Genomic DNA, 11,443 nt, shown 5'->3' with positions numbered 1-11,443 from the left:
ACTATGGATTTAAGAAATTCTACTCTGGAGTAGACTGATAAAGTCGACTAGGGAGGTCCTATAGATAGCGGTGCTGGAAGGATGACTGACAGACAGCTGGCCGAATCGCTTAAAACCAAAGAAAAACCACTTACCACATTCCAACGGTGTCTAGGTTGCCTCCAGCGTCGCTGCAAGAACAATTCCAGATCACGATGACGACTGACAATAATAATACGACTGCTCAAACGTCCAAAGCCTGGACCACCGCCCAGATACCGCCGCAATTTCTCCGCGCAGCATTTATGGTCGGACATGTCCCGCAGAAGGCGCTGGCGAGCGACCCGCGTATTTCATATGCACTCTACGTACCACCGGAGCACTACAAGAACCCGACGGGGGACGCGTCGACGAGGGGGAAACCACTGCCTCTGCTGGTGCATGTGCACGGCACGCGGCGCAGCCTTGCGCTGATGCACCGGCAGTTACCCCAGTTCGCAGACGCCACGGGCTGCGCGGTTGTTGCGCCTCTGTATCCCGCTGGTCTGGACGGGCCCAACGATCTGGACTCGTACAAACAGCTGTGCTCGCCGTCTCTGCGGTCCGACCTGGCGCTGCTGTCGATCCTGGAGGAGATTGCGCACCGCTGGCCGGGCATCGCCACGGATAAGGTCTATTTGATGGGCTTCTCGGGTGGCGGTCAGTTTGCCCATCGCTTCCTCTATCTGCATCCCGAACGCCTGCATGCCGTCAGCGTTGGGGCCCCCGGGCGGGTGACGCTTCTGGATGACCAGCAGGCGTGGCCGCGAGGCGTTGCCGACGTCGAGGAGGTCTTCCAACTCAAATTCCATCCGGAGCGTCTGCGCGAGGTTGAGATCCAGCTCGTGTGCGGCAGTGAGGACGTCGAGCTGCATGGAAGCAACGAGTTCCGCACCTGGGTGCAGCAGCATGTCAAAGCAGGCCGCCGCAGCGGCGACGACAACGACGACGGCGGCGCGGTGCCCTATATGGACAAGGGCCGGCTCGGATCCTTGCGAGACCTTGAGACCTCGTGGAACAAGCATGCCATTCAATCACAGTTTGATGTGGTGGACGGAGTGGCCCATTCGTCTGAGGGGGTTTGCAAATGCGTCCTGGGTTTCCTCCGGTCGCAAATCCAGAAAGCTGGGCCAGTGAAACAGTAACTTTCTTCATCTATTTCTCGCTCTTGCCTAGTACATAATTACCACTATTTTTATTCATTTTCCTTTCTCCTAGTAGTGCCATAATTAATAGTTAGTATCCAGATTATGCCCATCTCTACCCCATATGGAGCTTCTTCTTCTTCCCCACCATGAGGGGACCACTAATCCTTATATTTTTATATTTACAGCAGGATATCTATAAGAGAGAAGAATAGGATATAACTCACTCGAAATAATTTTTTTAAGGAAAAAAATACAGATTTCCTTGATTCCTAGTTATTCCTTCTCATCATTAAGTCATGAACACGGGACTGACTAGTCCATTCCAATCTCCCCCCTTTCTCTCTCTCTCTCTCTCATCACCACCACCACCACCACCAACCGAACCAAACCAACGAACCACCAAGTAACCACCGGCGAGCTGGCGATGCCATCAATCTCGCCTTCTATGCGCGTCTCGCCATGGTCTTGAAGAAGTGCACCATCTGCGACCGCCGCTTCAAGAAGACAGAGCACTTTAAGCGCCACGAGCGCTCGCGTTAGTCGTCTCCTCCCTCCCCTCTCTCCACACGCTGCTCCGCCGAAGCAATTCGCTCTTCTTGCCCCGACTAACCGCCCAGCAGATACCAAAGAGCGTCCGTACGAGTGCCAGGTCTGTCATAAGCGGTTTTCGAGAAGGTATGAGTTCTAGCGGCGAAGAGTTTCTTTTTGTATTGTTGTTCTTGCACGTCCAGGGATCTATCAGGCGTCTGGTTTTGCCGCTCTATGCTGATTGCTAATACAAATTATTTTTTTTTTACAGTGACGTCCTTGGTCGACACGCAAAAGGCCACAATCAAGCGAACGGAGCGACAGTCCGCAGCAGGAATAATGCCGTTGATGAGTCGGCACAGGCCTCGCGACCGTCTGCGATGGCGGCCACGGCGGCTATGCCCGGTGTTGCTCTGAATCATAATAATAATAATGATGATCTCCATACTCTCCCCGCACGCGTCGATGGGCTCACCGGAACCCCCCACCAGGCGGCCGCGACGATGACCTCTCTACCCCCCGCGAACATTCCGTCATCGTCGTTGGGCTTCCTCGCCGATATCTCCTCTCACCAGCGCCGGACGGAACCGCGGCTCGACCCCTCGACGGCCATCGAGGGCCAGCAACCGTCGTATCTCGGGTGGAACGAGGTTGTATCGCTGCATCCGCCGGGGCTGCGGGCGCCTGACCCGATGCCGAACGATCTGTTACAGCTGTGGTTGGAGCCGTGTGCGGAGAGCGGATCGCAGGCCAGCTTCGGGGACCAGCAGGGCACGCCGCAGCCCGGCGACAGCATCCGGACCGGCGACGACATCCCCAACGAGCGGTTTGCCAAGGTCCAGCGCTGCTGGATGGCTCCCTCGAACCACAAAGGCCGGCTAATGAACACGCTCTGGCGAGACCTCGCCACCTGCTCGCTCGACAGTATCTTCTCCGCCCAGCAACCAGAGGACCAGCCGTCCTTTTTCCCCGACCAGCGAGTCGACTTGGGTGAGGCTCTGCGCTACGGTCTGGACGAGGAGTGCAGACAGCACCTGCTCGCCATGTTTGGTCCGCTGCGTCTCGTTCACCACCCGCAGCTGGATGATTCGAATCCAGACTCCCATCTTCCTCCTCATCATCTTTCACCAGCGGCCACCACCGCCGCCAATCCCGCATCCTTCCCGCCAGTCGAGGTACTCGATATGGCGCTCGACCTGTACTTCCGCAACTTTCATCCCCTCGTGCCCTTTGTGCATCTGCCTTCCTTCTACGCGAAAAGGACGCGTCTCCCTCTGCTCTACGTCATGTGTCTGATAGGCATGGTCATGCTGGGAACCAAAGGCACTACCGACTTTGTTTCGAGGAATTTCACCGTAAATCTTTCTATCCTTGGCCCTGCGGTGATCATGTATGCTGATCTTTGTCTAGTCGGTTCTCGACAAGCTCACCGTAGAGTTGACGCGGTGCTCGCTGGGGGCAAACCACCCTATAGACACTATGTCGACATTCGCCGCGGCTCTTTTGTTTCTTCACCTTGCTGCTTTGACGGGGGTATGCTCTTTTTTTTTTTCTTTTCTATCTTGTCATGTCTTTCAGTGTACTGATCTTCTTATAGGAGAAAGACCATCTGGAACAGTGTCAGATGCTCTACGTAAATCTCATGTCGGTACGTCGTAAAATGGCGCTTCTCGATTGAATCCGAAATGTTAATAAGTCTCGTTTTAGATCGCACAGCGACATGGATTGTTCGCGGCAAACGAAGGTCAGATCCTAGACATGAGTCTCTTTGAGGCGGTCTCGGATATGGACTTGCGGTGGAAAGCCTGGAGCAGGGTCGAAGCGGTCAAGAGGTATGCCCCCCTATTTTTCGGTTTATATTATGAGACTTACTTATAACTAGGCTGATCGTCGCTCTCTTGTTACTCGACTCATGGTACTCTTCGTTTTTCTCGACCGGTCCCATCATCGTGCCCGACTCGGTACAGCTTATACTGCCGTGCGACAGCTCGCTTTTCCGAGCCTCTAATTCCATGCGGTGGATGCAGCTGGTCCATAGCGGCAAGCGCATCTTGATGCCCACGGTGATGGCTCCGTCGGAGAACATCGAGCTGCCGAAATTAGAAAGCTCCGTCGATGGCTTCGGCGTGCATGCGGTGCTGGCGATGATTGAGCTTCGATTGACGGAATCCTACCATCGCCTGCTGTCGAACCGGGCGCACTACCCTTTCGCTCCCTGCCACACGTATGCCATGGACGGACGGGCCAGATGCCTCCCATCTCTGCAGCTGCAGGTTGCGAACCACTATGGAGAGATGCTTGAGCGGCTCACGCCGAACTCGACCATCATGTGGCATCACATGTGCATGATGTTGACGGCAGACATCCAAATCTTTGAATTGGCCGCGGGTCGGGCGGGGCCTGGACCAGCCCGCAAGGCCCTGGACGATGTCGCAGCCTGGTCGCAGACACCCGCGGCGCGCCGGGCCTGTCTGCACGCCGCACAAATCTACCGGGCCATGACCAATCGCAAAGCGTCGGACCACACCATGTTTCACTCGGTGGTCTCGCTGTTCAACGCCGCCCTGGTCCTCGGTCTGTATACGTTCATGGTGCCGCCGTCGGCCGAGTCACAGGTGGGCACGAGCTCCATCGAAGTGTTTGACGACATCGACTGGAAGCAGGTCGGGTCGGAAGGGTTCACCAGCTTCATGGAACCGCTGGGCAGCCAGTCGTTCGCCCCGAGCGACGACGCAGTCGTCAATTTCATCCGCAACGGAGGCACCATCTACCTGCGCGGAGTTCCCTTTCGCGGCGGCTATCTCTCTGCGCGACGCATTCTGCTCGACTATGCAGGCCTCTTGAAAGACGCAGGCAAATGGAGTGTTCGCAAATTCTCCTATGTCCTGCACATCATGAGCGACGTATTGATGGATGTTGACTAGTTTATATATATATATATATATAAAAAAGAAATGATTACCTCCTTGCTATAGTTATCTACTGTACATTATTCAGTTTTCTAGAGAGTCACCCGAACAAGACCTCCCTCTCCTCCGGCGTCATGTAGACGCTCAACGCGTGCTTCCACCCATCGATAATCTCCGACTCGCTGCCACGCGCAATTCCACGCTGCCCACGCCCGCGACGCGCGCCACGCCCGCCCGTCCGTCCTTCACAGCCCGGTACGTCGTGAAGGCGCCTCGGTCTTTGGCATAATGGCTGTTCCCACTGACTAGCATCCAGTCCCAGCAGCGACGGGGCGGGGCGTGGAACCGTTTTTGCCTTTTGGCGATGGGCGAGGTGGAGTCCATATTGTTGGATTATTTACCTAGTCTCGTTAGTAGAGTAGTCATAATAGTAGTAGTAAGGTTATCCGTCCACATACTTATTAGGGATTTTAAAGATAGTTGTAATTGCTTCAATTGCCTCGGATATGGTTTCTTGGTTCTTGTTTGTTTATTGTGTTCGGTGTGTAGTACAGGGAAACTTTACGGCCGAAGAAAATATTTCCACTTCCCAATGCGGATCCAACCTAATCTTGTACAACATGGAGGCTACCTTACTACAGAGTACTCCTACAGTGGACAGATTGGTGACTCTAGTGAATGGCTAGCTATATACTCTAATTATTTATGTAAAAGGCTATGGACACGCTCAGCAATCGCCAACGAGCTGGTCAAGCCCGGACTCTCGATCGCCAGGAGGTTGACGAATCCCGGAAACCCTTCTTCCTCGCGGATGATGAAATCCTGGAACCCGGAGCCGTTGTTGACGGAGCTGCCGCCGCGGGCCAGCTTCGGCCGGATGCCGCAGTAGTCCAGGTCGATGGCCGCCTCGTCGATGTTGGGCAGGTACGCGCGGATCTCCGGGATGGCCGTGGCGAGGCGCTCGCGGCTGGGCCGCAGGTCGGTCGGGTCGTCGACCCATTCCGTGTCTGGGCCGAAGCGGATGCGGCCGCTCAGGTCCAGCGTGAGGTGGGTGCCCAGCCCAGCGTGGCCGGGCAAGGTGGCCGGGTAGACCAGCACGGACGGCCGCGGGAAGGAGGCCGAGTAGGAGAAGTAGGTGCCCTTGGCGTAGTAGGGTGTGAGATGTCGCGCCGGCGGCAGCACCATGTTGTTGATATGGCACGCGGAGTTGCCCGCGCTGTTGATCACCGTCTCCGCCGTGATGGAGGTCTCGCTGCCGTCCTCGGCGGAGGTCGTGTGGATGCGGTACCCGGCCCGCCCACCGTCCAGGGCCTCGATGCGCGTTACGGGCGTCAGGAACGCACAGTCACCCCCTCTGTTCTCAAAGTCGCCGTGCAGATACGTCATCAGCGAGTGGCTGTCAACAATCCCCGTGCTTTCGCTCTCCACGACCCCGGCCAGCGCCCGCACCTCGGGTTCGCGCCGTTGCGCTTCCTCCTGGCTCAGAATCCGCGTCGGGATCCCCAACGACTGCGCGTGTTTGTGCACCCGCAGACAGGCCCCCCATTGCTCGTCATCCTGCGCAACAATCCATTTCTTCGTGTTGCGGTGTGGAATCCCTTGTTTCGCGCACAGCTCGTACATCATCTGACGACCCTGAATGCACAATTGGGCTTTGAGCGTATCGGTTCCGTAGTAAAGACCGGCATGGATGACCTGGCACATATCAGCACGCAGCAAACAAAAAAGGAAGAGGAATAGGACGAGCAAGAGGAAGGCCATACCTCTGAGTTCCTACTGCTGGTCTCCGTCCCTGGAGATGCATGCCGTTCAAGGAGAATGGTCGACGTGCCCTCTGTCGACGCCAACCGCCGGGCGACAGCGAGTCCAACAACTCCAGCTCCGATAACCTATCAGTAAGCAAAAAACCATTAGACACTGACAAACAATCCAACCAACAGAACCAGACGAGGCATTTACCGCATGGGTGAAGTCGGCCCTTCTCACGGGCGCGCTGGAGAAGCTGCGTCGGAGCGGCAGAAGGTGTGGTACAAAGCCGACACGAACGGCCATGGCTGCCGGGACTGGTCTTTCTCAGCAGCACACACGGCAGAGAGAGCGGTCGAGGATCGTGCCTCTAGCATCGTGGAAGCGTTTGCTCCGAGGGCCATCGAGGGATGACGATTGTTGTCCCGCTGCTTATCGCGATCAGTGACACGATCTAACCTAATAGGGATAAGCATGTATTTATCGATATATTCCTAATATCCTGGTTTCTATAAAGGAGACTGTCTGTGCAATATCTTGGGAATGAGTCAAGTCTATTGGAAACACAGACATAGGATGATCATTTTCGATACTGTTTTGGGTCAAAACTACCTACTCCTAGCAGTTTTATGTTTCAGACCGTTTCAAATAAACAGATGATGGTCTTCGAAAAAAGTCAACCAGAAGCCCCAGAAGTACAGGTAACACCCAGATCAGACGATGTGTTGGCACAGAGAACCTCACTCTCCCCGTCCGATGAAACGACGGTATAGTCCACGAGTTGGACATCGCACGTGCCGTCCGCACCGCAGTCGAGGTTCGCAGTGACTGGCTCGTACGCGGTGCTGGTGGTGCCGCTAAATCCCTCGAAATACACATCCGTCAAGGTCGCGTTGCCGGGGTATTCCTCACAGTAGTCTGTTGTCTCGCCATAGCAGCTCTGGATCTGAACTGCGTAGTCGCAGTTGTCCACGGTGAAGCCGGTAAACGTCACGTTGGTCACCGTGGATGTGCCATGGCTGCCGCCACTGGGGTAGGTCTTAATCCCCGCCGCCTTGGTGGAGTTGATCATGGTGGCATTCGAGACGTAAATGTTCTTGACCCAGTTGTCGCCATCCTCACCCAGGGAGCCGACCGAGATGCCGTGGGAGCCGATGCATTCCACTGTCTCAACAGTCACGTAGTTGGAGCTGGGCTTGAAAGCAACGCAGTCGTCATCATTGGTGACCTTCACGTCCTTGATGGTCACATATGTGCTTTCACCAACATCAAAACCATCGGTGTTCGCGGCAGGGTTGTCGCTGTTACTCGTGGCGTCCATTTCGAGGTTAGAGAAGATGATATTGGTCGACCCGCCGGAGACAGAGTTGAACACATTGGGAGGGTTTTTCTGCTGGAAGCCCTTTACCGTAATGTCACTGCTGCCGGTAATGTACAAGAGTGTCGGGCGTGCATAGCTGCTGTCTTCGGCGAACAAATCCCATCTATATTCATCAACAGAGGAGGAGGATGAGGAGGATGAGGAAGAGGAAGAAGATGAGAATCATACTTACGAATCTTGGCCATTACCATCCATAATCCCCGCTCCAGTTGTAGACTCTATCGTCAGGCCACTGATTCCCGAAACCTCAATCATGGCCGTCCTGCCATTCCAGTACGTAGTGTTGCTGGTAAACTGCAGCAGGCCTTCGAGTTGGAAAATGCAGTCTGCACAGCCCGCAAAGCTGAGATAGCTGTTCAAATAGTACGTCGTGCCCTCTGGGATCACAATCGTACCGCCGTCCCCGCACGATGCGATGGCCGCAGCAATAGCAGGTGTGTCATCGGTAGACTCGCTTCCGCCGGCAGAAGGGGTACAGGATGATTGAGACTGTTGACGAAGGATAGACCGGTCAAGACGGTGGCCCAGGGGGGCTGAGCGAGCATTGCTCAGCCCCAGAGTGAAGAACCACACGGCGATGGTGGAAAGAATCATGGCAAGAGCTGTCTGCTGAGTTTCTAGTCCCAGCTATAACTGGTGAGCCAGCGGCAATAAATATCACACGAGGCCACCCCATGTTTGGTGTCGGTCGCAGGTCTGAAACAGACAGCCATCAGACTAGGTGGTTAAACGGCGATCTTCTGCGTCTTTCTCCTAGTGAGGGCACCAACAATTTCAAGAGGTCTATCGGAAACAGACTCGAAACTGTGTGTGGGCTTGGCGACTGCAAACAAAATGCTTTGCGGAGAAATTGCAGGGGTTGAATGAGAGGTTGGAATTCAGTTTCTCCTTCCATTCGGATAAAAGCAGTCGTCGTGTGCTTCCTCGATCTTCGCAGAGTTCTTTTGAATCTGTTGCTTTCGGCTCCAGTCATACAATGTACTAGTAGCTACCTAGTCATAGAGAAATTTATGTACAGGGATGTGGGATGAGAATAAGATATTATCAGTGATATATGTTCAATTCAATTGCTGACCCTGACTGAGCATTGACGATGAATGCTACCCGCGCCGCCCATAGTTCTTTAGCAATTCTTCGAAGTGCTAGTTGCAAGGTTAGTAAACTACCTAGGCATGAGTAATCGCAAGTGCCCTGGAGAAACTGACCTTTCTCTGTTCTATCGCGAGTTTGCCCTGGGCATCCTGTGGTACCTCAAGTCAGTCGCACATATCTTACAGAACCTGGTTTGAAATACATACGCTGATGATAGTCAAGATGAGAGAGTAATTGTTGAAGAGGAATCTTTCCCGTCGCTTCGTGTCGCCCCCGCTCCTGCTTAGTTTCATTAACAGGCCATCGAATTCGGTACTAAGGCGAGATAAGCTGTTCGACACAGGTTCGTCGTCACCGGCTTCACTGCTGAGAGCGAGGATACCGTGTAGCAACTGCCCAAACCGCTGTGTGAGAAAGTGAGGCGCGGACGAGTGCTTCGAATCATCACCCGCGCCAATCGAAAGAGCAGACATGGCTCCACGGTTCGTTCCCGACGCCGCTCGTTTGAGCGACTCACACTGCAAATCCATGATGACCTGAAACCTCGGCCATAGTTGCATGTTGATGCCGTTGATATACGAGTCCGCAACAGGAACCTTTCGTCGCTGGAGCTCAAATGCTGCCTGCTGGTTGAGTCGGACGCAGATCAATACACCAAGACAGTCCGTGCTGTTCTCAATGAGGTGCTTGGCCTGGGTTTGCCCAAGTGCAAATACTGGCTCGAATATTTCAGCCGCCTTGCGCGAGAGTTGATGGAAGGACAAGGCACCAAACATCTCCGTCATAAATGAATACTCAGCTGAAATGTTGTCAAGTAAGGCAAGATTGAAATTCCGGAAAGGAACCTCAATTCCGTGTACGGCGTTGTCTTCCTCGGCGAGATATGCAGACATTGCCATATGATTACTGGTACGAATGATGTCCATTCTCCGGCCAAGCGAAAACGGGTCATGGGCAGCCGCAGCAGCCCGAGCACTGGGGTTCAGATTTCCTGTACAATCTCGCTTTAGCACACGTATCTGGATAGCCTTTTTCTTCCCTCAGTTGCCACGAGGAGTTTGGGGACTCACCTGTCCTTTGTGACGAAGAATCACCAGCCAAAATCTCGTTGCGATCACTCGGATACAACTTGACTTTCTCAAGAGCTTGAAGGTAGCGGGTAAAATAAGAGAGGTAGTACCACCTCATAGTGTTCACATAGGCCTGGGTAATCTCTTCCGTTAACGTAGGATGCGCTCGCAAGATATAGCTATATAGGTCCTTGAATTTCACCAGCCGCTGTTGCTGGATGATTTGCGCATTGATATTTGGAGATCGAAACGCTTTAATCTGGGAGACAAGATAGTCGCGGATCCTCTCGACCGCCTGCAAGTAACTGATTAGCATCAGCCAACCTCAGCCAACGGCTGAGAAATGCTTACTTTGTTTTTGATATCCGTTAACAATGGCCGGACGTCTTCGATGACCTTGGATGTTCCTGATCCCGAGACCTTGGCCTCAATACTTGCCGACCGGCTCTCTATCTCATTCAGGGCCTTGACCCAATTCTCATCAATGGGACCATCCGCAATCACCCGCACCGTTCGTGGAGAGATACTGATCTCTTCTACAGCAGGGCCAAGGAGACGTTCCACATTCCGTCTGTTCTCCAGCATTGCATTCAACTGGATGGATCGAGATTGGAGGGTTTCAATTTCCGCCGAGACCGCTCCCAATTCAGTCTGAAAATCATTCAAATACAACTCGACCGATTTGGAGACATCGTCACAGCCCTTGCAAGGTTAGAACCGGCCGACATTACAAGGTTGATCCAACAACGTACCGTTATTGACTTATGGAGATCTTGATATTTATCTCGTTCCTTCTCGACTATAAACTGTATCAGCCGAGTCGTGGATCCCTGACGGCACTAGCTGATACACATACACTGATGCACGGTCTGTCTGCCAACATCACTCTGCAATACTCTTTTCGGTTCATCTTCCTTCCTTATGAATTCCTCAAGGCTAAGGCCATTGAAGTCGATCTCCCTCACCAGTCGCGAGGGCTTCGTCTCCAGCGGAGCAGGCGAGGCCGTATCATCAAGGGAGGATGGTTTGTCGTTCGACGGTTTCCCGAGAATACTGTTCAGTACCACCAAAGGGTCTGGAGTGTCGGAAGGGCGAGACCTCGTCAGACCTTGCTTGAGAGCCAATACATTCGTGCCGCGCGCGGCGGTGCCCGGGAGCGACGTGGTCGAATCGTTCGGTGTTGACGATAGCGACCATGTCGAGTTCTGAGGGCCTGCCCCAGACCTTGCCTGCGAGCCAGGTGGCAGAAAAGAAGACTTTCGAGGAGGAGCCGGAGAATAGCTGCGACCGCTGAAGGGGGCCCGAGGAGGGTTCGAATGGCCTGAGATGCGGTCAAGCCACATCGTGAGCAGCCAGCACGGTCGAGCGTGCTGAGACCAATCTGCTCCCAGGCTTCATTGAGCAGCAATCCGGCTGTTTTACATACGGGGTGAGCCTGTCTGACTGACCTCCGCTGGGGCTGGACGCAAGGAAGCAGCTCTACCCCTATACGAATAGGTAGGTAGTTACCGTATACACCAGCGGCGGCCGCACCCAATTGTTTGGCAGGTG

At 54.1% G+C, this 11,443-nt stretch overlaps 5 protein-coding genes across 5 annotated transcripts; 2 read left to right on the top strand and 3 right to left on the bottom strand.

Moving 5' to 3' along the window:
- Positions 1 to 194: 194 nt before the first annotated feature.
- Positions 195 to 1,163, top strand: ASPZODRAFT_141300 (hypothetical protein; the record flags this gene model as incomplete). The annotated part of the gene is made up of 1 exon (XM_022724740.1): positions 195 to 1,163. One exon carries the CDS (start codon positions 195 to 197, stop codon positions 1,161 to 1,163), a length of 969 nt encoding a protein of 322 aa, XP_022582240.1.
- A 222-nt stretch (positions 1,164 to 1,385) lies between these two features.
- ASPZODRAFT_94492 (hypothetical protein) lies at positions 1,386 to 5,096 on the top strand. The gene is made up of 8 exons (XM_022730485.1): positions 1,386 to 1,701; positions 1,787 to 1,841; positions 1,966 to 3,049; positions 3,105 to 3,227; positions 3,292 to 3,342; positions 3,402 to 3,526; positions 3,577 to 5,004; positions 5,062 to 5,096. Exons 1-7 carry the CDS (start codon positions 1,626 to 1,628, stop codon positions 4,616 to 4,618), a joined length of 2,556 nt encoding a protein of 851 aa, XP_022582239.1. The 5' UTR covers positions 1,386 to 1,625; the 3' UTR covers positions 4,619 to 5,004; positions 5,062 to 5,096.
- Positions 5,097 to 5,265: 169 nt separating this feature from the next.
- On the bottom strand, positions 5,266 to 6,736 carry ASPZODRAFT_131285 (hypothetical protein). The gene is made up of 3 exons (XM_022722720.1): positions 6,563 to 6,736; positions 6,367 to 6,492; positions 5,266 to 6,298 (listed from the first exon to the last, which is right to left on the bottom strand). Exons 1-3 carry the CDS (start codon positions 6,653 to 6,655, stop codon positions 5,303 to 5,305), a joined length of 1,215 nt encoding a protein of 404 aa, XP_022582238.1. The 5' UTR covers positions 6,656 to 6,736; the 3' UTR covers positions 5,266 to 5,302.
- Positions 6,737 to 7,025: 289 nt separating this feature from the next.
- On the bottom strand, positions 7,026 to 8,324 carry ASPZODRAFT_63155 (hypothetical protein; the record flags this gene model as incomplete). The annotated part of the gene is made up of 2 exons (XM_022729129.1): positions 7,026 to 7,833; positions 7,903 to 8,324. 2 exons carry the CDS (start codon positions 8,322 to 8,324, stop codon positions 7,026 to 7,028), a joined length of 1,230 nt encoding a protein of 409 aa, XP_022582237.1.
- Positions 8,325 to 8,830: 506 nt separating this feature from the next.
- Positions 8,831 to 11,235, bottom strand: ASPZODRAFT_15175 (hypothetical protein; the record flags this gene model as incomplete). The annotated part of the gene is made up of 7 exons (XM_022725768.1): positions 8,831 to 8,872; positions 8,936 to 8,971; positions 9,029 to 9,813; positions 9,893 to 10,187; positions 10,244 to 10,594; positions 10,645 to 10,691; positions 10,749 to 11,235. 7 exons carry the CDS (start codon positions 11,233 to 11,235, stop codon positions 8,831 to 8,833), a joined length of 2,043 nt encoding a protein of 680 aa, XP_022582236.1.
- Positions 11,236 to 11,443: the final 208 nt, after the last annotated feature.

The sequence above is a fragment of the Penicilliopsis zonata genome (genome assembly GCF_001890105.1).
Source record: "Penicilliopsis zonata CBS 506.65 unplaced genomic scaffold ASPZOscaffold_5, whole genome shotgun sequence".
In the NCBI taxonomy this organism is placed as follows: Eukaryota; Fungi; Ascomycota; class Eurotiomycetes; order Eurotiales; family Aspergillaceae; genus Penicilliopsis; species Penicilliopsis zonata.
The sequence above is the reverse complement of the archived record's forward strand: the minus strand, read 5'-3'. Positions and strand labels throughout refer to the sequence as shown.